The sequence below is a fragment of the Hydractinia symbiolongicarpus genome, chromosome 3 (assembly GCF_029227915.1).
Source record: "Hydractinia symbiolongicarpus strain clone_291-10 chromosome 3, HSymV2.1, whole genome shotgun sequence".
In the NCBI taxonomy this organism is placed as follows: Eukaryota; Metazoa; Cnidaria; class Hydrozoa; order Anthoathecata; family Hydractiniidae; genus Hydractinia; species Hydractinia symbiolongicarpus.
The window spans coordinates 24,203,332-24,227,348 of record NC_079877.1 but is presented as its reverse complement, the minus strand read 5'-3'; the positions used below and the strand labels follow the sequence as shown (position 1 = coordinate 24,227,348).

Genomic DNA, 24,017 nt, shown 5'->3' with positions numbered 1-24,017 from the left:
TCAATAGTCTTCTAAATAAATCATAAGAAACACACGACTCTGTATTAAACGAATTGTGTTCGATCCGATAACCTCGTCCAGGTTATTGCTGATCCTGCCACTCCAGACCTCATAATAAAGAACAACTCCGGCAATTGTCACTTTAAAAAAAATATCATCCATTCCACACAATAATAAAGCCACCATGAATAAATATTTAGATGAATTCTACATGGTAGTCTAAACTGAATTTTCAACGAGAGAAATGTAACAATATTTCTAATATTTTTACTACAAAAATTATTATAAATTACATCTCGTTTTTCTTGTAAAATTTACTAGTTTTTACAGAAACAAAAACAACAAAAATAAAGACGTCCGCTGTAATTAATAACTACATTTAGAATCAGAAATCTCAACTTATACGGTTTACCATTGAGACGAGGGCAAAACAAGTTTGTTGCGGATATGCTACATGTCTGTGCAGAAATTATTACATTCTCTTAAGCTTGAGCGATGAGGCTTGTATAAAAATTAACGTAACTGCACAAAAATCTGCAAAATTTCTAAGCAACTTTAGTGTACAAATATACAAAATACGCGGGACGTAAACAAAATGAATATTTAACATAAAGTCGTGCTTATGTTATGTTGAGCCGCAACCATCTTCCTTGGTCTCAAAAACTCGTAAAATAAACTTCAAGAAAACTCTTTATTTATTGATATCACGAAGCCATTCCAAGAAAGAATCCAGCTGCAAAACCTCCAACCATGACCACGTTACGTCGTATGAACAAAATACCCTGCAAAATACGTGTATATGGATGTGTATAAAAAGTTACAATTTTGAAGGTAACCAAATTTCAGTTACAAAAATATTAGAAATCATCTAAAGCATCAAAAGTGATCGAGACAAATGCCCGCATATGTTAACATTCACAGTACCGTATTTACCCAAATAAGCGCTCCTAATGGATTTCCCTCTAATTAATGAGGGCCTATATATAAAAAAAATTCAGATCACCTTATTCGTACTAATTTTGGCACATTCGTTAATGCGCAAAATACCATAGAAAGATTAGGCGTAATTTTTAAGAAACACGACTGGTTATAGATAGGTCCAAATTTAACTTTCTTTTCTTCATTTGTGGGAAAATTTCGCTAAATGGATTTTTTTTAAATCTATTTTGCGCGAAATGAATAGGCCAGAAACTTGGTGTGAGTAAAATATTAATTGCTTTTGTGCGCCAAACTCCGGAGAAAAAAGAGAGCGTTTGTAGATGAAAAAACGATGATTTTTCACGAAGTATCTTATACCTAGTCATAAATCCCCACTCTTCCTTAACAAACTATACTTCGCAAAACTTTCTTTGAACTAACAAAGAAGTATTCTGAAAACATCCAATATTCTAAAAGTAGAATGACATGAAAAAGATCACATTGTTTATGGCTTTAACAATTATTAATGCTTCCCTCTGAGGTGGATAATTATGTCCCCAGCGTAATTATGTATGCTCGTTGCACGTCGTATATGTTGTCTGTATGTCTCACGGACTAACAACTTCAAGTACGTCAAGTACGCTCTTTGGTACCTGAAAAACTACCGAAAGGAAAGAAATTTTTTTGCCAGAAGAAATTTTTGAGTTTCGAAAATTTTGAATTTCGCGGAAATAATCTTGAAGGATATTGGGGGATATTTTTATATATTCTTAGGTCTTTTCTTTTTTAACAGTACGTCAAAAAGCAATTTTATTCTGATCAGAAAATTTCTTTGCGAAAATGTAAATTTGTGTACTTTCAATTTTTTTTTGCAGAAGAAATTTCGCAGAACTTATTTTCGCGAATTTGGGCAAAATACACGAAAATTTCTTCCCTTAAGGTAGTCAATCCAACAAATTCCAAAGAATTTTTGATAATCTGAGAAAATCATCAAATCTCAGTGCATCAAAGTCAAGAAAAAAGGTTGTTAAAGAGATTAGAATTCTGTAACCCACCTATCATCTCGAAAATGTTTTTCGAAAAGAAAGTAATAGTAGATAAAAACCTTATCAAACAGCCTCTTTGTTTCTTCATCTTCCCTCTGTTCTTGTATTTTTCGATTCACTTTGTCACTAGCACTTCGCATATCATTATCCACTTTTTCCCAATCTACTGTAACGTAGCCAGCTCGTGTACCCATCTAATAGAAAGGCATCAGTATACTGGCCTCAATTAGATGAACTTGTGTATTCAAAATCGCATAATTTTATACAAGTCAACCCCAGTTATTTTTAAACTCACAAAAATTCTATTTAACGTTTTAAATTTCTTTGAACTCTGAAAAGAGTGACAAAAATTATATTGATTGTGGAAAGAAAAAAATACGATCCTATTTTCAAGTGGCATTAAATTTAACAGGATTACCAGACCGCTAAAAACTTCGCTCAAATCCTAAAACATACACCCACGCACAAACAAAACGAGAGAAAACTTATATGCTAGCAAACTTAAATTTCTAGTTCTATTGAAATCATATTTATAATTAAAATATTAAATGTTTTTTTCTTTTCATACAATCTGCTTTCTGCTAACAAAACATACAACATACATTTATCAACAGAATGCTTCCTCCAACTGCAGCAGCCATAGCTCTACCAACTTTACCCACCATATAACCTGTCAACCTACAGCATAATAATTTTTTCACTCTATAATCCAATTAAGATAAACACATTTATTTTTTTGTTTACGTTACTGTTTACACTAAGGTTTCTGAAAGCACATGCTCAGTTTTATTCAATCAAATTCATGTAATCAAGCACATTTATATGAAATTGCAAAATTTTAAGTATAAAGCATTGACTGAACAGCCAATTTTTTTAGACCTACCATCCAGTAGCACCTCCAATACCAAACTGTACATAGTTTGATTGGCAAGAAAAATCGACTGTCAATAACTTTCTTGTGACTAGATAGGTATATGCCTCGCTTCCATCTGTCGCATCAGTAGCATCAATCAATTCATATTCTTCGTCTAAATGAAAGACAAATTCCAATATTGACTCTTAAACCCTCCAAGACATCGGAAAACTGATATTATCAACATTACAAATAGAAGGAAAATTTCATTGATTACAAGAAATGTGTTCCAGATAAAAAAAAGTTTTCAATTTAAAAGGAGATTTAACTGTCTATTATTATTAGAAGCTTGGCCAAGATCCTTTTAAATTAAAGCACCCATTAAACATAAACGCAACAAATCTGTTAAAATAGTGTGATACATCCTTCAGCTTCAGATAGAATTATTATCAATATAGGGTCTAATAAGGATATTAGTTACAAATGGTATCCGCTTCAAAAATTAACTCCCATAATTTATTTTCTTATGTGAAGGGTGAAAAATAATGAAACAACAACAAAAAAACAATATATATTGAAATAATGTTACTGCTTACTACTTTATATATATATATATATATATATATATATATATATATATATATATATATATATATATATATATATATATATATATATATATATATATATATATATATATATATATATATATATATATATATATATATATATATATATATATATATATATATATATATATATATATATATATATATATATATATATATACTTTGTTCTTATTGTTATTGATAAAACAGAGAAAGTTTTCTGCAGAAAGATTTTGAAAATAAAGCACAAACACAATATCGCTAAGTTTTGATGAGAGCAGAAATTAAAAAAATTGATATTTGTAGGGAATTTAAATTTGTGCAAAATTATGGTTTAATCTCTGCGTTTGATAATTCTGTCAATTCTTTTCAGGAAATCTAAGCCACAGTATGCACACATGTCCACATGCAAAAAAATTAGGGGTTTCTATCAGAACCACATGCAAAATGCAAAATTTTAAAACATGTTGACCAGCAAAACACACCTAAAAAGCATGCCAAAACACTTAATGTGCTATTTTGCTGAAAAAGTTCTAAAATGTCTTTAAATGTCTCTATAATGGTCTAAAAGGTTTTTCATGTTATTGTAAAATGCCTATATATGCAGCTTTACCTGATTCACTTAATTTCCGTTCTTCTCTCATAGCCTTCGCTTTATTTTTTCTGTCCTGCACAGTTTTGTCTTTGTCATTTGAAGAAGCCATTGCATTTCATATTGCTCTATTTCTCCACTATAAAGCAATAAATGATTAATTCAAGATAAGTCAACAGACCTTTATACTAGCTTGTCTGGTGTGTGATAGTATATATAGTCTATAGGGCCAAAAAATTTACTTGCTAGCCTTTTTAAATTCTCGACATCACAATGACTGTTAGGGATAAAATATTTATTCAGAGTAGGTTCGCCCACATACGGTAATTGCCCAGTTACGACTAGGTATCTATATTATAATGCCCGTACACATCTGTCGGTCCGTCTGTCTGTCACACAAAATGGTAGCTTAGCTGCGACGGTAGAACCCGTGGATTTTTCCATGGGCAAAGACTAGTATACATAATTTACGTGTAACTTCTTTTATCTCATACAATGCTGTGTTAATTCCTTCTCTGGAAAACAGATCCTTTTAATAGCAAAAAGAAGTCTATCAATTCAACCACTTTATTTGGTTCGAAGCTTCATGTAGACCATGTACATTAAAAATGACTGACCAAGAAATACTTAGCAGTAACGTAATAAAGACAGAATTGATGGAGAGGATTTTAAGCTTAGATCTAACACAGTGTAGATCAGATTGGGAGACGTTTATTATTATAACCTCTCCAATCTATGCTTGCATGGAAAACGGACGTTAAGCCAAGAATGATGACAATGAAAAAAATATTGTTGTGAAAATTCTTGAAACCTCATAAAAAGTTGTGAATAGTCAAAATTCAATCTGTGTGTGAATTACATACTTCGTGCTGTCCTCTATCCAGCTCGTTATTTTTCATACCCGCGCTAAAGGATTGGAAACAGTAGGCCACAAACATTTTAAATAGATTTTAATGCTTTAAACATCGTAAAGTTTCATCTCTATAAAAATACAGAAACTGTGTCTGTGTGTCTCTGTCTGTAACAGGAAAAGTGGATATCTTTATTTTCCTCTGATTTAGCCAAAAAAGTTATGTCTCAAATGATTTGACAAATTTAACGTTGTAACTTCAATAACACTAATTTAACTTCAATAACACTAATTTAACGTCAATATCTTATATTAAATTAAAGAAGCCATTACAGTGCACTTAAAACTTTGCTGCCTAATAACTTAGAAACGAGATGGTGACATCAGTCTTTTTTTACCGTGTGGGTAACTAGGGACTACCTAGGACCAATTTGGGTAATTTACCCAAACCTGGGTTCCCAAAAACCTTCAAACAATAATATCTCTGCAATCATTTGACAAAACTACATAATCCTATAAATTTTCTTGATCAGCTTTTCAAGAACTATATCAGTGGAGTTTTCCACGGGCTTCGCCTTTTCAACTAGTTTTATAAGAAATATTGTAACACAAACTAGTCTTAATTAGTTTCTTTGTCATTGTATTCATCTTTAATATAACAAAACAACCACATTCTAAATTGTGTGACAAAAAGAAGGCGCGGGTAAGTTACAAACTGAGTTAATAAGGTTTAGGGGATAGAAAATGAAATGGAAGGAGAGTTTTGCAGTGTATTTACCGACTTGAATTAGTAAGGCTGGCATTTTCTGTTGGGTTTTAAGGCCAGCGAGGAAGAAGCTTGGAGTGGAGGCTCAACAGTATAAGTTAAAAAAATTCAAACCCACTCTATTTAATCTCTCGTGGGTGGTTGTAGATCAAAAAAGTAATTCTTGATTTCAGAGTTCATTCCCCTTGTTCTGGAGGCTTGATATTTTTTGCATCTGTTTTTGGAGACGATCTCTAAGTTCATATACCAAGATTTCTGAAAAGAGAAAAATGTCTCTGACTTTGGAGACAATCTCCTGAAATGGGTATACCAAATCAGATAAAATAGCTAGTCTATATGATGCCATTTTTATGTGCTGAACAGTGTTTATTGAAAAAAAGTATTATAAATTCAAGAATTAATTAAAAACGAGTAAAACGCATATAACAGCAAATAGTACAGCTAGCTTTCTTTTTAATGCAAGTCCACACAGGCTGGGAAATGGATTATAAGATTAAAAAAATGTAAAAGTTATAAATCAAAGCAAGATATGCTTCACACAGCTTCTGTGCCATATTGGATTGGGGAGTACACCGAGTACAGCAACCAGAAAAGAGTTTTTATTCACATCTATAGTGTGCCTGCCGGTTTGGTGGACTATAGCCCATGGCCAAGGCCATGGTGGAAACCAGAAGAGAAGATGGACGTCGACGGCGACACGCAGCTGCGGAGTGAACAAACACGCAAAAAAAATCCACTTTGTTGGTTGTTTAGATTTCTGATTAAAAAGTTAAATGGTTTTGACCATTATGAGCCCATTACTTTAAAAAACTCATCCATGGTATATATGAATAGCTACAATAAAATGCCATCAAATTGTAAACGTATTTTCAAAATATATTATTCACTACTTTACTACTGTACTTTAGACAAGAACGGAACTGAAATGTTTTTAAATTTTTATATCAAGAGTGGTATATATATTTAACTAGGCTAAAATGTAGGGCTAAAATATAAATACAGAAACGAATTAACAATGCAGGCCCCTTTTGTTGTTGAAATATTAGTAAAATTCAGTTTGTCATGTCACAATTATTTTGTTGTGGGCATGGAAGAGGTCAATGTTCTTAAATTCTAATAATATTAACCTTCTATGATGAGACTCAACACTATTGTAGTATGAGACAAATAAACTTATCTTTAAATATATCTAAATCACAGTTGAGAACATTCGAACAAAGTTGTCAGTGATAATATGTTTAGAACATATCTTATGGGTTACTTTGAGGTTCCTCAGATTAAATCTTGTGGTCTTCAGTTTTCGCATCTAAAAATGTGTAGCTAGGTGAGTACTGGCAAAATCCTAAAAGATTTAATATATTTCGTATATAAATTGAATTTAATTAATTCGACAGGTTTTTAAAATTTTTATACTCATATCCTTGGATAGAAATATAACATTTTCCATTCCATAAAAATATTATTATTCACAAAGTCTCATAACAATTGGGCAGCTAAGAAGATATTGTTTGCTGTTGTTTCATTAAATTAACTAAAATGGGAATTGGGTGAGGTTGCTAGATGGAGAGAAACAGAAGCCATTAAACTAACAACTACACGTTTCAGTGTAAATTACTTTTCACTACACCAGAGTTCTTTTCTTGATACTGTTCTTCGTCGTTATTAATTCTCAAAGAATTTAATCCCCTTGAGCTTGAACTCATTTAATATTCCAAAACTGTTTTTCACCTTTTAGTACCTCACATCTGTCACACACTCCCTGTCAGTGCACGGAGTGTCCCTTCCTGTGTTATCTTGCCAATAATGTGCCCTATGCATATTGGGACCATCATATCATTTCTTCACACTTTTATACAAGCTGAAATTAACAAAACAAAAAAAAATGAATAGATGCCATGCTTGGAATGTTCTTGGTAATTTCTTGAAAATAGGCTTTAACTTGTATTGTTTTTAGGATGTGCTTTTTTTCCAGCTGGAACATTTTTTTTAAGGCTGATTTTAAATTGTTGGTGCATTTTACAATGACCCCATTATACAATTGAATAATTAAAAAGGCAATTATGTGTTTCTAAGTTGGGCACCCAAATTAGATGTCCCCAAAATCGGTATACCAATGTCCAAATTAGCTTGGATCAGCCCTTGACAATTAAAAAAAGGCAGCAGTAAATCACTCTCGCAAAATTATTTGCGTGTGCGTGGGCACATACAATTGTCTGCTAGAAGTTGGCAGATATCTATGCACAGCAATATATACAATCTGTTGTGTATTGGGAATAAAGTTCCAGCTCGTTTTTCAATACTATTTGAGAAAAAGCAGATGTTGTGACCTTGTACGCAATCATTTTGAAAACGATCAACTGAACAATGTGCTCCAAAATTAGCAAAGTTACTGATAGAAGTATGAACGACCAACAACACAAGATACAGATGAGGCTTTGATTGTAATGTTTATAATAGAATTGTATCATTATTAATTTCGTAATCCCTTTTTCCAAAATTTAAAGAAAGTTTATAATTTTAAAACAGAAAGCATGCATTATGTCTTTAGATGTTATATTTATAGGAAGCGATTCTCCACAAAATGCTTTTGCTTCACATAATGCATAACAATCTTTTAACCGTTAAGGAAAGGCTATAACTATCTAGTTTAGGATAAGTCATTTATATAGATAGCAAAACCAGCTGTTGATTATGAACAAAAAAGCTCTTTGTGTTAGAAGTGTGATCTGTAAGAAAGCTACTGTAGTTTGTGGAAAGGATGTAGGTAAGTTCTGGTATGTATAATTACCAACATGTTTTAAAAGTCTTTCTTCATGCTAATATATATATAAAAAACAGAAAAAAGAGAAACAAAGAACCTTTTCGATTTTCACAATGTGTTAATAGGCAGACTTTGGAGTGTGATTTCATACACCCTTGCTCATTGTGTTTTAAAATACTTTAGGTTAGATTTAGAAGATCATGCCCAGAAGCAGATCTGGATCCCGCAGTAGAAGTAGGAGTTCTTCTCCTAGGCGTAGGAAGCAAAAGGTATATTTAGTAATATGTACTTGTTTATTATGTACAACATATGTCCAGTGATTTTGGATTCTTTGAGCATTCAGGCTATTGAATGCTGAAAGTGAATGCCCAGTTTAAATTAAAACAAGAATGTTGGTGGCTAAAAACTGTGAAACTGTCCTATCCATGTTGTAAACGTGATCCTCGCTGGCCTGTTTGTAAACTACACAGAATGGTTAAAGCAGGTCTGATAAGGGAACCAATTTGTAAACTGTACATCTCATTTGTAAATGCAACACAACTACACCATTTCAAAATTCTTTGGGCCTGTTTTGATGCCTTATTGTGAACAGAGAAGGCACTTCATGTTTTGTAAGGAACATTAATATTAAGTTAAACTCCCTTAAAATTTTGGTAATCCGAGCAATTTTTCTTATTCTTATTAAGGCTTGACAAAAAGAGGCAAAATAATGAATTAAAGCTTTAAAAAAGAATTTAGAAATTAAATCAAAATAGGTAAGAGCTATAAACTCTATAAGTAGCAGTGGATAGCTGACCAGCATGAACTCACATGTAGAATTAATACATTAATTTAAATTATAAGAGAATGTATATAAATAAACTTTCGTCTAATTTTGGAAAAACTTAAAGATAATTCATTAAATTTTTTTAAAACTACTTGGAGGCAAAGAATAGTAAAAAATTATTGTGCAGAAACATTGAGGCACAATAAAAGCAAGGAAAATGTAAAAAGAAAAGAAAAATTAGAATATCATGCAGTCATTCATTTCATCTCTTGAATGCATGACACCTGATTTTTAAACCTGACCAACTGTGCCTGCAAGAGGAAAGCAAAAATTGTTTAGAAAATTGTCCCAACCAGGAGGAGATGCAAGCAAATTCAGAAGTGTTCCACAGTTAAATAGTATATACTAAAAAAACATCACATCACATCAATTTTTCTTTAAAATGAAGGGTTTCTATTTTATGACTGAAGTCCTATTGAGTTTTTTTTTTTGTCTATACCCATAGTCCACATACCCCTAGTCCAAACACAGTGTCGTGCCACCCGGGGCTAGAAAAATGCCAATGCTGTTTTTGGATCCAGATATGTATGGTATTTATAAAAGTCTTTGGGTTTTTAGGCTAACTAGATGGCAATACAATATGAAAACCAACCAAAAAAGTGTTGATTCAGTAAAAAAATCTATATTATGTTATATTATATTTCTCTTAAAAAAATTTATCCTGTTTCATTAATTTCAACAAAATTAGGTTTTTTTTAGTATTTGACAGACTATGAACTCTCCAATATCAAGAAGTAAATTTACCCTCTCATCAAGTTCAGTAATACCATAGTTTTGTGAAGAGTGACTTTTAAAATTTCACTTGTAAAGCTTAAACAGAGTAAGGGAAATGTGCTTCCTTTTTTTGCCTCATTTTATAACTAACTGTAACAATTTTTATTCCTATAAAAAATTTGCCTTTCTGACACGATATGAACTTGTTGTGATACTTTAGGAACGTGAACGAGATAAGGACAGACATAAAAGACGTCACAGTCATAGAAGTAAGTCACCATCATCAAGAAAGAAATGGAGGTATTCAAGAAGTCGTTCCAGATCACCCAGTGTGGACAGGTTTGGAAGATCTACAAAACGAAAAGATAAGTATGGTAATGATGATGAAGATACTAGGGCCGAACCCGGTGTAAAAACAGAAGAGATGGAAAGACAAAGAAAGATGTAAGTAATAAAATGAGAATGTATATGTTGACTCTCCATGAATTGATTCATATTCTTAAATTTGTTAATAATGTTTTTAAATTATTCTTTCAAGACGTGCCTCAGAGATGCAAGCAAAGTTTATTGAGGAAGAAACACAACGAAGAATTGAAGATGTTGTTATGAAGCGTGTGGAAGAAGAACTTGCGAAAAGAAAGATTGATGTAGATGAAGAAGTTATGCGAAAAGTTGAGGATGCTAAAAAGCATGTTGAACACCATCTTGAAGGAGAATATGAAAGAAGAACCAAAGAAATTGCTGAGCAATTCAAAGGGAAGGAGGTTAGTAACAGCACAAATTGATAGCAACTCTGATTGTGTAAAAATTCTGAATAGGAGTGTAAACTTGTTTGTGAAAAACAAAATCTGGGTTAGTGGCGCGTGGCCCAGTGGTTATGGTGTTTGCTTCGTAATCACAACGTCCGTGGTTCGGTCCACAGCGCAAGTGTCTTACCACAGCCACGATTACCATGCCATGTGAGGGAAATTGGATAGGCTAGCCGGTGTACACCTAATGTATACATTCAGAACACAGGACCCACATTAATAACAGTGTTTCCAACACTGAAGTGGCTTTATCCTGTTTAAATATTCGGAATAATGATAATAATTATTTTATTAGTATTTTTGTATTTTTTGCTGTGTTTGTTTAAATGTAATACAAGATTTCTCGTTATAATGAATTTATTCAGATTAGTTTTACTCCTTTCTTGTGCTAAAGCGTTTTTAGATTTACAATTAATTGTTTTTCGAAGACAAAAAAAAGGAAAGGAGTATATTACGGTTTTCAATTTAGGAGCAACTGAAAGTTGAAATTGAAAAACTAAAGAAGGAGGTGGAAGCAGCGTATGAAAAAGTTCACGAAATTGAGGGCAAACTGGTGAGTATTACCATAATGTGAGATTGCGATTCGTATACGTGTTTGTTGCGTATAAGCTACCTCCATTATTGCTCCCTTTCAATTTTTACATATAAACGTTTTCAGCCTTTCTAAGTGATTTTAATTGTGGCAATTTTCTGCCGACATAAAATGTCACTTCGGAACTTTACGTAAGCTAAACTTGTATTTCACGTATTTTTTGTTTTGTGATTTCATGGTCCCACAAATGTTTGTGGGACCATGAAATCACAAAACAAAAAATACGTGAAAACCGTTAATTTTAACAAGAAAACAAGAAAGCAACCGTTAATTTTAACAAGAAAATGAGATTAAAACGTTTTTAGGTTTACCTTACATCTAAATAAATAAATTTTGCTGCTGGTCTATATTTAAAAATCATTTTTTTTAATAGTATTACCTTAAGGTAAGGTTAGATGCTTACTTACTATGCAAAAGCATTGCCTAGTACATGAACTGTTTATGATCTCAAATGTCATGGCAAGAAACCCGACTTTTGTTGTGAAAAAGTTTTTTTTTAAACTGTATTTACTTTCCGGAACCGTGGAATAAAAGATTGTTTTTTTCACTTCGGTTATTACTTTTGGACAGAAAATTAAAAAAAAAAATACGTGCTTATTGACAACTTCTTTCGTCTAAATTTGAATAGGCCACTTCCTCACCTATTTGCCGAAAACAGTTAAGAAATTAAAAAAGAATTGTGTTGTAACATACTGTGTTATTTTCACTAGGCGGAGGAGCGATTGAGCATGCTTGAAAAACAACGCGAGTTAGAAGAGGAGAAGCGTCGACTTGAACACAATTACAAGAAAACCGAGAAAAAAGCTCAGGAGATGATACTCAACAAAAAGAATTCGAGACCGAGACTTTCTTTCGGTTTGAAACCTGTTACACCGAAATAAAACGAACTCGCAACGAACCTCAGTCAGTCTTAATGTGTATGTTTTTATCAGGTCAAAGATTGTTTTGCCAAGCCTTGAGCCAGTAGTGACAGGGAGGCGTCTTTAGTACACATGTTCGGCTTGGCAGTTTTAGGCCGTACGGTCTGGTGTCATAAAAGAGAAAAAGGTACATCTAACTGAGTTTGTGATATTCGTGGATGATTTATTTTGTACAGGAAAAGTTTATAGATAACATTGAAAGAGTTGAAGTTTTTTATACGAAAGAGAAGCTGATTTTAATTTTATTTTTTTCAAGTGGCAGTTTCTTTTTTTAACATTATCCATATTTTGCTATTTATGAAGAATAAAGGATAAAGATGTTTTGATGTGTTTTATATTGTTTTTTCTCGCAGCATCTTGATTTCAAGAGTAAATTTTTTACATAAAATTTAAGGGGACAAATAAGGAGTACCACTTAGGAGAAATTTTTAAATATTTTGGGAAATAATTGCTTATTTCTGTTTGTAATTGATATAAAATAACTGTTGCTATGAAACTCGTTTTTAATAAGTAACTGAATTGCTAATGGCGAATGCTGAGATTTCGGTCAAAACGTAAGCAACTGGTCAGAAAATTTTACGTCAAGGAACCAAGACTTAAATCTAGATATCCAACAAAGCAACCTACCACAAAAAGTTTCTTACGAAAGTCTGAAGTTAAAATCTTGTTTGATTATCACGCCTAGGTTCTTGTTAACAACGTTAAGGCTAAAATCAAACACCGAATCTGAAAAGGAAAAACGAAGTTGCTTACAAAAAACGAAAAAAAAGTGTGGTGCGTTCACCTCGGAACGTGCGCACCCATCGATCATATATGGATCAATCTTTAGTTTGTGTGGAAAAATTGAAAATATAGACAAATAAGAAAGGCTTGCTTAGTCCGACCTTTTTCTCTATTTTGTACCTGACGCAAAGTTGTCTTTTTCAATAAGCTCGATGGCTTTCAATATAATAATAATTTAAACGTTTATTACGGTTCATTTTTCAACGAACAGTCTCACCTTCGTCCCCAGGGTTTTCTGTCATATCAAAAAAAAGACCAAAAACCCTGGGACGAGGGTGCGAACAGGCTTCGTCATGTAACCTTTCGGGGTTTTGTTTTGAACATTATATATCGCACTTCTTACCACCCCCCATCCCCCCCTTCCTAAATCAAAAATGACGTCTGTTTTGTTAAAATCGTCATTTTTTAGGAATTCTTTCGATTTGTCAGGATAACCTACTCGAATTCGTCCAAATTCCAGGTAATAATACTTGAAAGCCATTTAAATGCCATTGATTGATGGGAGGCATTTGAGAACAAAGTTGTCACAGCTAGTAAAGGTTTCTTAATTTATTGAAAGGTGACTAGCCAGTTTATTATAAAGTGGTTTCTTATAAAAAAATGCTGTATTTCCATCCTTAATCTTTTTTTGTTTGTTTGTAACCTTCACACCCCCACCCCCACAACCCACCTCCCTCCCCCGTTCAAACAGAAATTCGCATGCTTTTGACCCTGTTGTAAAATTATGCTCTTTAGCTGGGCTACAAATTAGAGGAACACTTTAACAGCCATTTAGCAACCAAGATCCTCAGAAGACGGAGGGTGAAACAAAGAAAATTCTTTACAATGTGTAGGACCAGTGAGAAAAAAAATAATGGAACGTCAATCTAATATCGTCAATCGCCGTCACTGTCATTATTTTCGTTGCATAATGAACTTTTTAAAATTGGACTAAATTTCTCATGTGGTAAATAAAAACCAGGAGTATTGCTCTCGCGCTGCGTACAGACAGGAAGGAAGTAGTCAGCAAGTTTTTTTGTGATAGCAGAGTTTCGAAAACTAATTGCCAGCGCGAGCGTTTTATTTTTTATGTAATGGCGGAAGTGAACTTTTAACACTTAAAAAAATCAATAAAACTGCTTATTCATCTTTTTTATGCCTAAATTTTTGCGTATGCTTACGGATAAGAATTTTCAAGCAAATAAATAATCAGATTTTGTGGTTGGCGCACGGGCAATTTCAAGATAAACAGTGTAGAAACCAGGTCATGTATCGTAGCATAATTTGCATAATCATGGATACAATAAATGAACAAAAATAATAAAAATCAGAACATCTGACCGTCTGATCGCAGGAGAAGTTTGTTGTGTTTGGGTTTACTATTCCGATACTTTTCGTAAAGTAAAATTTTTTGTTCTAAGAATTTTTTATTTCGCCGAAATAAAGTTAATATTTTTAGCTTCTTACAAACGAAAGTGAAGGTAGATTGGTCAAATAAAGACAAGCTGGCTTCTCACTTTTGTTTATTGACCCATCATAGAGCCTAGCTAGTAGCTACAAAAAATAAGGTTCATTCACTTCACCCAGTGTTGAGGTATATTGGGGAGATGGCACACCGTGTGGGTTGTTAGATGTTGCACGAAATTGTCTGATAGGGTGCAAACCCTAATTAGGTCTGCGTAGTTCAAAATGAGCATTAAATATCTATATTTCTTTGTTTCACTAGATTTCTTTGATCATGTTGCTCTTTTGTTTATCACGCAAGATCTGATACATAGTTTTTGATAGGAATAAATTTTATAAGAACACAAGATTCAGATTTTGCTCAAAAAAAAGAACGGCTTTAGACTGAAATTATTGCTTAGAAAACTATAAGAACAATCTTAATTTAAATTTATTCCTTTTGACTCGCCTTTCCTTGACTTGATCTATCTACTTGATCTATCTATCATGAATACAATTTGTATCATTAGAAAAACAAAATAAGAACAATTCAGACTGAAAGTGGTTTGCAAAATACTGCCAGCTCAGGTCAGCCTTAACTAGTTAAGCGTTTATTTGAAGTAGGTTTTAACTTGATTCTTATGTGATCTTTGGATTTATCCAAATGTGATCTTTGGTATTCTGACCCTAACCTCTGCCAGCACTAATAAAATCACAGAGGTATACAAAAAGAATAAGCTGTCCCAAAATTCTTATCTTTAATGCTCGGTTCAACCTAGTGTTTTATTAAACCTTGTACTAACTGAGTTAATATATCAACAATGTGAACCACAATTTCTTACCTTACTGAGAAAAATCTGTCAATACATGTAATCACATGTATATATTGTATTGGATGATGTTTCTAAGGATCAAAACATTCTATTATTTAGTTCACTGTTTAACTCAGTGATCAATGAGAACCTGGAGGTTTTATTTGTGCACTTATTGAAATCTTAAAAACTAAGTATTTCATATATTATAAAGATCAGACCTTTCCTGGATGAGCCGAACTTATATTATCTTTCCTTTCTTATTTGTTACGATTTTTTGTGTTTATAAAGCTTGTTAAATAAAATATCTTGTAACCTAAGCCGAACTGAAGCTTAACCACCTATTTGGGAGATATTATCTTTGATACAGGTACATAAACCTTTGTCACATTTGAATCAGTTGTCAAAGTATCTTGTGTAGGGATTATTTCGTGGACACAAAGACAGCAAACTAAGAGAATAAATCCCAGTGAAAGTAATAACAACAAAGTTCCAAGGTGTCCAATGTCCAAAACTATTTCTTCTTAAACACTTTAAAATAGACATAGAATTGCAAATTTTAGACAATTTTAGACGTTTTAGACAAAAGACAACAAGAAGTGTACAAAATTAGGTTTAACTATATACAAGATTTTCATGATGTTAGGTATATATTTAGAAATAATACCACATTATTTTATCTATCATTAGACTATTATGTAAATATTTACATTATATTGATGTCATAATGACATAACGAATTTAAAAATATATGTCATGGAGCTGAAAAAGTAACTTATCAAGTTTGTGATAAGTGAAACATAAAAAAAATTTGAAGTAGCAGACAAAAAGTTATTTCTATTTTTAATTGTGCTGCACTTTGTATTATTTTCATTGACTTATTTTATCTGATTTTGCTCCAAATTGTTTGATTGTTTACTGGAATTTTGTTTTTATGCACAGCAATGCTTAGGTTTAAAGTTTTTTTTTATTGTTTGTATTAAAACATCATTCAGGTTGTCTGATAAGTCAGGAAATTTTATGGAATGAAATTATCCCCTAATTTGGCCAGAGAAATTGTGGGTTATTCAGAATATTATTATAAACTTTTCGATTTCTAGCTTTTTTGTGGGTCGTTAAATAATATCTCATAAATGTGATGAATATTGGTAGCTATTTAGTGATAATTATATGAAAAAAGAATACAATTATTATTAAATCAAAATTGATTTAATAAACAGCAGTGAGCTATATTTATGGCTAACTTGATTTGTTTTCTCTGTCCCTTTCGATAGCGCAATATGGCTGACACATAAATTTTATAGCTAATTATGTGGAAAGCAATTAAGAAAACAATCTTTGAATGCTTATGAATTAAGTTTAGCTTGCAAATCAGCAAAATTGGTTTGCTTGGTGTTTTCCTAAAATTGTATAAATGCATAGTCTTTTTAGAATTGTTTGATCGCTGTAAAAAATAAAATGTAACACCTTTGATTTATTTTTAAAAATCAAAGAAATAAAATGTTGGGGAAAACCAGATAATTTTTATAGGTGAATCTTATACGGCATCTGGATATTCTATATTGCCGCACAATGTAGTGAGTTTGTCTGTGACTACTAGTTCGGAGACTGCGAATTAAATCCCTCTCACTGCCATGCAGTATGTCAATGCTGTGCATAGTATAGTTCTAATACAATGTCACCAGGGAATTTAAATACTTTGGGAAAAGCGTTGAATTATGTTTAATGTTTGATAATTTTATATACATTGTAGTTTGAGTAAAGAAATCTCCCATTATGCTCACATAAAACCATGTCACAAGAGCAATTAGATGTTCAGTTAGTTGAAAGTGATGTAAAGAATGAAGGTTTGGAGAAAAGTCATGAAACTGGTATATATAATTTAATTAAATTTGTCTATATTAATAGCATTAGAATGATTATGGAGCACAAATCCTTTACTGTAACAACCTTTTAAAACATGCTCTTGAAACTTTGTGAAAACTACAAATTAAAAATAATTTTTGGGTTAACTTCCCCTTTGAATGTGATATTTTTAATAATTATGGCTTGTGGATATATACACCTTAAAAGAAAGAAGCTGTTTTTATAGTAAACATTAAGTTTTATATTTTTAGTTTAATGCATATTGATTTAACCAGCTAAATTCAATTAAAAGTTAATCTGTTTATATCTTTTAGAAGTCCTTCCCATTGTGTCAACTGTAAAGATATTGGAAATTGCTCATGTGTTGCAACAAAAAGCAGTATTTTTGAATGGTATGTATTTAATTTTTAAATGAATATAAATTCAAGCAGTTATAGAAAATCCTTACAATTTTTAGCATAGACTCTGTCACCAGCTTTAACATAAATGACGGATTTAATGCTTACCATGAATATTTATTCAAGAGAGGCCATTGGTTATTTACAGTGGCTACAAATTAGATAATCTTCACCTAAATAAATACGAAATAATTATGACATTTTCCTAATATTTTTGTTTTCCCAGAAAAGGTGCAAGATAAAATTTAGCCTGAATATTGCCACATTTCCTTCATAAATTGTTTAACAAACAAAGCCTAAGCATTTTAAGCATAAACTGACATGAAAAGAAAAGGATTCAGGTCAGTTTATTGGCAAAAGAACATCACCTTAGAAACAAAAACATTTGCAGTCGTAATGAGAAAAACTTGTTGCACACCGTAATTAATACTTCTGGATATAATTCACATATGATTAATTTATATTTCCTGGATAATGCTTTCCTAAGTTATAGAAATTTCAAGGAAGAGAAGTGTGAAGTGAAGAGATAATTTGCAGCCCTAACCTTACCAACAAGACCATTCTTCTTTGATCTCTCTGACATATAATTTGTAGGGTCCACATCATTATTGACAATTTTATTTTTGATCAATCCTCAATTTAATCTGTTACAAATGTTACATAAAGAGAGGAATTTTTACAGAGAAGATTTTTTAGATTAATTAAGAGCATTTTTATTTATTTACAAACATAAATTGGGTGATGGAAACAAGCTTTAAATTTTCCTTGATCCTAATCTTTCATCGCATATACTGAAAAACAAAATATATGACTTGTAAAATTATTTCATTTTTTTGTTAATTTGTGTTATAGTTTGTTTCTACACTCTTGTCTTATTCTTTTCTAGGTGGAAAGGATAAAGAAAACAACCCGCTTGTGATTTGCTCACATGGAGTGGAGTCGTATACTGAAGATGACTTTAAAAACGCAATCACTTTTTTACAAGACACAGCTAAGTATGTCCAACCTTACAGATGTTGTTTTGGAATTAACCTTCGAAGATAAAGGATTTTTATTTATATTTTTATGGCATTTAAAGGGTAAAAATGTAATACACCTTAGTCTACACAATTATTCACATACATAAAGGTGTACTCTGTCTACTTGAAATTTATTACTTTGTTTTTTTATAGACTACTGTGGAATGAATACAAGTTTGTGGTCATAATTAATCGACAAAGTAATAAATGGAACAACGTGAAATCTATTCTAAAGTACATACAAGTAAGCACTTGAAAGTTTTTGAAAGGGAGTGCTTATTCAGATGCTTTAGAAAATAACTTTAAGACAGTTTTGTTCTTAAATTATGCACAGCATTAAATTTTATGTCAAAATGTTTATATCTACCCTTAAGCAGGTTCAACTTTGATCCCAGGGGCTGTAGCGTTTTTTAATATGAGGATGAAAAGCGCTAATTTTATTATGTAGGGGAAATTTACCCATAAAATTTATTTTCAGTTATTTTTAATTGTTACATATATTTCTTGTTTTTATAATTTTTCCTAAAAAAAAAACTTATATGACGCAAAATGACATTTTTTATAAGCACCCCTCTCAATTTATCACCACCATTCAATAAGCACCCACCTTAAAAGTCAAAATAGGATAACATGCTTGATTAACTGCCAGGGGCATCAAGCATGTTATTCAATCCCTTTTATTATTATTTATTCCAAACTTTAAATCATATTGTTGTTATAGTTATTTTCTGAAGAAAAAATACAGCATATTCTACTACTTAAACCACAAGGATTTCTACAAAGACATTTTGGAAGTAATGATCCTAAACATATCCAAAGTCTATCTAAGCACAAGGTACGTGAAACTTCTATTTGACGTGCTTAAATATTTAAATGCCTGGGAAAACATACGATTACTCATGCATTTGCCTATTATTATTATTAAAACGAAATCCTAAGAAACTACATTTCATTCTAATCGCAGAGAGTTGAAATAACAAACAATAGCATAATATGCACAACAAATAAAAATTGAATGCAATGTAGGATGCAGTAGGGTGCTGTTCTGTTAAAATATGCCTAAATGTATTATATAGCTCTAGTAAAGGGTGGTTAAATCGATTTATATTGCCTTTTTTGTGCCTTACTCACAGCTTATACTTGGTCAATTCTTTTGAAATATGAACTAAAGCATTGAAAAGACTGTAAGAAAAAAAAAATGCTTAAAATTTCCTTACTTTTTGAAAAGAAACTTTTAAAACAACTGAAAAAAATTTGAGTGAAGGAAAGTGCGAAGTAGGCAATAACGATGTGCCAAATGTCAAATATTGTTTTATATATAAACAACATCAAAAATAGACATTTGACATTTTTTTTAGATTATTTTTCTTGATAATATTGGTATGTTAGATGAATATGTTGAACAAAGTCAGTTACCAGATGAACTTGGTGGATTCAACGGCTTTAATATCTTTGAATGGGTGGAATATACCACAGTGGGTTGCTTATTTATGATATTTAGAGAAAACATACTTTTGTCTCATGTCTATTATTATGTAAGAATGGCTTAAAATGAAAAAAAATTAATAGGTTGTCATGCTAAATTGTAAATACTACATACGATACTAAAGAATAGTCTAAAAATTTTAGGCTGTAGAACGGTTCCAAAACACCTGCATGAAGGTAAAGCAGAGATTAAACGACATTCAAGTGGCTTTCTCAGACAAAACACCCTTTTCAAGTATTGATATGATTGATCGACAAGGGAAACAACAAGAACAACTGGTTGAAGATGTTAACGATGACATTAGATGTACAATTGAAATTGCTGAAACGTTAATTCCTATTGTCAACAAGCCATTAAGTCACTCTCGAAGAGATCAATCACCGTTAGAAAGATATAACTCGGCACAGTTGCAAGTGTGCACTGAAAAGCTGAGCACATACGGAAAGATTATTGATAAACTTTGGCATGATCAAAAAATATATCATGAACAGGCACGAGAGCTTTGTAACTTTGAAAAACAATTTGCAGAGGCAAGTATTAAATATTGTTATGTTAATTTGAAAGCAATGTATTTTCATTTTTTATTATGGGATACCTAATTTTTTTTCATTTATTTTTTCATTTTGATTTCTTAACAGGTTTCACAACCTTTGTTACAAATAACCAGCATACTTGAGTCAAGGACAGACATTGGGGATTCTCTAACATCAGCAAAAGATTTATTTGAAGAACTAGATGACTTTGAATTGAAACGAAAGGTATGTATTTGTTAGTTTCTTTGGTGTTAGAGATAACATAAATTGCAGTGGAATCACCATATTTATACGCTGTAAAATATTTCCTGTTGTTTCACTGTTTTGAACAAGGATGACTAGTTAAAAACGAACCATAAAACCAGACTTTATAAACGTTCCAAGATACAATCTGATTGTCGTTTTTAAACTTGTCTTGTCCAACTTTTTTATTTCTATGACCAATTTCTTTTGTATCCTCATATTTTTCTTATATTTGGATATTTTTAGTAAATCTTGTGCAACCTCAATCTGTTGTTTAGTGTTGGATTTTTGTTTCTCACTTGTTGTAGCTATGATTTCTTTTCTCAACTTTGCTTCTGCTTTTATATTTTTCCTGTAATTAGTGTGTACATCTTTGTGCGAAGAAGATCTGTCTGTAGTCCATTTTGGATCAAAAAAGCATTTCTTAAGTACTTCATTCTCATTACAACCTGCACTACCTGTTTCAGATGGATTTTACGTTTTGGTACATATCTCCAGTAGATCTTGCCTCCCATATTTTCCAAATCCGGCTATTTACATAATCTGTTATTGAGATATAGCTTATTTACTTTTTCCCTAACCTAATCTAATGAAATACTGTGGTGCTATCTGTCCAAGGCATGCTCTGATCTATTCCTTTTACTGCTTACCTTGCGGTGTCAATTAAATTTGCAGCCATTATTTGCTAATCGACTAAAAGTGCACTTTGTTAGCTACATTTTCTTGGGTGACTACTATGCAGCATATAAGCTTCGTGTTCAATGCAGTAGATAACCTTGTTAGGAAGCACCAGCAAATAATGTACGTTTACTGAAACATTTCTTTTTGTGTTGGGTGCTTCTTGGAACAGATGTTGAATCAGGTAATCTTCTAAGTCATTTTACAATTTTATCTTGCAACCACTTAAATCAGCTAAAATCGAATTATTTTTGGTACAACATTTTGCTCATTAGCATGACATTGTGAGGTAATTCCTAGTGGGTCACATATTATTACAGTGAACTCAAGTATTTTAGCGCTTATTTTTTTTTTAAAACTGATACACAGTTACTAAAATCTGGTCTGTCATTGGAGTTAAGCAAAATAAAACCAAATTTTTCAAGTTTGGTTTTATATTGCCTAATCTCTAAGTTGTTGTTTCAGGTAACTTCTTTGTATTTCATTACTGTCTTCTTCAAACTTTTTTACTTATCTTCAACTTTAAGTTGACTTGGCAATATCCCCACGCCATACTTAGGATGTCATATTTTTTGTTAGAACCAAAATCTTAGACCATACTAATTTTGCTATAAATTCCAAAAAATGTTTAGTTGAAGCATAAAATATTCTATGACAAGGGCATTCTGGAAGTACAAGCTATTGAATTTTTAACTTTACGATCATATATTTATTTATATACGTTTGCATCTTCTCAAATTAGAGTTTTTCGCAATTTTCGAGAGATGGCTAGAAATGGTTCTTTTTCTCAAATATTAACACTGTTAGCAGGGTGAGGTCATAAAGTGCCTTTTCCATCTGTTCACAAGGGCTTCTGATGAAAAAATGTTTACTTTGCTGTTTAATTGTGTGCTTCCAAGAGTTGAGAAACAGATAACTTTATTTCACACGAACCGATATTTAGCTTCTTTTCAATTCACTAGGCTCCTTATGATGAAATGATGAACCTAAAAGAACGAGGAACAAGCATGCTCGTCTTATTTGGTTCGTTTGCACACAACAGTGTTCAAGTACGATTAAACGAGATAAAACACCTTTGCCATAACTTTGAATCAAAGCTAGAAGATCGTAGAAATTTGTTGCAGATATCCTTGGATGTGTTTACATGCCTTGATAAGGTATGTTAGTTTGTGTTATGTTTTCCATTGTTTTAACATATGCCATCATGGAGTGGGCGTTGTTATTTCTATCTCTTCAATATTGATAGAAATAATTTAATAATAATAGCACTGTTGCATGACATTGTGTTTAGTCCTTTAAGGTTTAGGACTATTTAAAAAATAAACATGTTTCTTTTGCAGGTATTTATTTTACTACCTTGTTGTTGTTCATGTATATAATTCTTAGTGAGTACTCAAATCATGAAATTTTTTACATACCTAAAACTAGCCTATGGAAATTACTCAGAAGATAGAAAGGTAATTAGTTCTTAATGTTAAATGACATCAGCAAGGATCTGTTAACATATTGTAAAGATAATTTTTTAGAAGGGCTTTTAAACACTGATCAGGGAAATATAGGTCTGCGTGCTTTTGATGAAACTTTTTTAAATATTTTTGATAGTTAAACTGTCAGTAGCTTGGCCTAGTTTTTTAAGAATTTAGTAAATTGTCGTCTCAAGTTACCCCTAGATACTCACAAGAAGGATACATCAGTTCAGTTAAATAATTTTAAAGTTTTAGGTTGATACAGTGGTTTAACTAATTATAATTTTTGTGTTAATTTCTAACTAATGTATTGAAATAGCTAATCATTAGCAAACAAATGAGACAATAATATCTCCTTTGCTGGAGTCACAACCAGATAGACAGTATTTTATGTTATGACGTGACATAGAGTATTTTTTTCCTGCAGAAACTTTATTTTTTATTATTTTTCTTCCAGCTTGATATTTGGTGCAAGAGTGGTGTTGATCTTCTTGCTGCTCAACCAGCTGAAGCTTTTGGTACGGAAGAAGGTGCAAAAACGTGTCTTCAAGAGTTAGACAAGTTTATGAAAAATGGGAAAGGAATAAACATGAAGAAAATGAATCAGCTGGATAGTTTGTGTAAAAAATTAAAAAATCCTATGATTGACGAAAAGGTCAAGCAAGCTCTAAAAAGAATTGAGGAAGTGAAAGGAATGTTAGAGAAAAGAGAAGCAAGGTATTATCCCAAAAGTTAGGTTAAGTTGAATTCAAGAACAAACAATGTTTTTAGGCCAGTTGGTTAATTACTTCTGACTTACGTTAATACCATACGTTACACATATCAGGTGACGTACATGAGCTGCAATCACAGGCGTAATTTAGTAGAAAAAACGAAGGTATTCCATAGATCTTCCCACCAGCGTAGAGGATGCCATTTATATTTATGTACTTTGATTTTTTCAAAGTTAACTTTTTATTGTTTAAAAGGGACTTGCTTAGGGTCTTAGTTTATTTATTTCAATCCCAAATCTTTAAATACTAATTTTTGCCTACGGTATACACCCCTGTTCCCTTT

The 24,017-nt window shown here is 31.8% G+C and overlaps 3 protein-coding genes across 3 annotated transcripts in view; 2 read left to right on the top strand and 1 right to left on the bottom strand.

Moving 5' to 3' along the window:
* Nucleotides 1-255: 255 nt before the first annotated feature.
* LOC130636367 (FUN14 domain-containing protein 1A-like) lies at nucleotides 256-5,773 on the bottom strand. The gene is made up of 6 exons (XM_057446060.1): nucleotides 5,752-5,773; nucleotides 4,039-4,156; nucleotides 2,848-2,992; nucleotides 2,567-2,642; nucleotides 2,024-2,158; nucleotides 256-782 (listed from the first exon to the last, which is right to left on the bottom strand). Exons 2-6 carry the CDS (start codon nucleotides 4,127-4,129, stop codon nucleotides 705-707), a joined length of 525 nt encoding a protein of 174 aa, XP_057302043.1. The 5' UTR covers nucleotides 4,130-4,156; nucleotides 5,752-5,773; the 3' UTR covers nucleotides 256-704.
* A 1,842-nt stretch (nucleotides 5,774-7,615) lies between these two features.
* LOC130636366 (arginine and glutamate-rich protein 1-like) lies at nucleotides 7,616-12,581 on the top strand. Its single transcript, XM_057446058.1, has 6 exons — nucleotides 7,616-8,397; nucleotides 8,578-8,663; nucleotides 10,155-10,378; nucleotides 10,473-10,698; nucleotides 11,213-11,296; nucleotides 12,046-12,581. Exons 2-6 carry the CDS (start codon nucleotides 8,595-8,597, stop codon nucleotides 12,214-12,216), a joined length of 774 nt encoding a protein of 257 aa, XP_057302041.1. The 5' UTR covers nucleotides 7,616-8,397; nucleotides 8,578-8,594; the 3' UTR covers nucleotides 12,217-12,581.
* A 1,768-nt stretch (nucleotides 12,582-14,349) lies between these two features.
* The window catches only part of LOC130636363 (guanine nucleotide exchange factor DBS-like), a 23,009-nt gene continuing 13,341 nt past the window's right edge, over nucleotides 14,350-24,017 (top strand). The window contains exons 1-11 of the mRNA XM_057446055.1: nucleotides 14,350-14,418; nucleotides 17,026-17,143; nucleotides 17,453-17,530; nucleotides 18,423-18,531; nucleotides 18,709-18,799; nucleotides 19,277-19,390; nucleotides 19,914-20,030; nucleotides 20,185-20,571; nucleotides 20,680-20,799; nucleotides 22,458-22,652; nucleotides 23,419-23,678. Of these exons, the coding sequence (XP_057302038.1) occupies nucleotides 17,065-17,143; nucleotides 17,453-17,530; nucleotides 18,423-18,531; nucleotides 18,709-18,799; nucleotides 19,277-19,390; nucleotides 19,914-20,030; nucleotides 20,185-20,571; nucleotides 20,680-20,799; nucleotides 22,458-22,652; nucleotides 23,419-23,678 (1,550 nt within the window). The 5' untranslated portion in view covers nucleotides 14,350-14,418; nucleotides 17,026-17,064. The remainder of the gene's footprint in view (nucleotides 14,419-17,025; nucleotides 17,144-17,452; nucleotides 17,531-18,422; nucleotides 18,532-18,708; nucleotides 18,800-19,276; nucleotides 19,391-19,913; nucleotides 20,031-20,184; nucleotides 20,572-20,679; nucleotides 20,800-22,457; nucleotides 22,653-23,418; nucleotides 23,679-24,017) is intronic.

Bases quoted from the DNA above. Each gene is read 5' to 3' on its own strand.
- LOC130636366 (XM_057446058.1), top strand. From the start codon at position 8,595: ATGCCCAGAAGCAGATCTGGATCCCGCAGTAGAAGTAGGAGTTCTTCT. The intron at 10,699-11,212 runs GTTAGTAACAGC...TTTTCAATTTAG, and splicing joins AGCAATTCAAAGGGAAGGAG to GAGCAACTGAAAGTTGAAAT. The intron at 11,297-12,045 runs GTGAGTATTACC...TATTTTCACTAG, and splicing joins ACGAAATTGAGGGCAAACTG to GCGGAGGAGCGATTGAGCAT.
- LOC130636367 (XM_057446060.1), bottom strand. From the start codon at position 4,129: ATGGCTTCTTCAAATGACAAAGACAAAACTGTGCAGGACAGAAAAAAT. The intron at 2,643-2,847 runs GTAGGTCTAAAA...ATTATGCTGTAG, and splicing joins ATTGGAGGTGCTACTGGATG to GTTGACAGGTTATATGGTGG. The intron at 783-2,023 runs GTTTTTATCTAC...CGTATTTTGCAG, and splicing joins CAAAGAGGCTGTTTGATAAG to GGTATTTTGTTCATACGACG.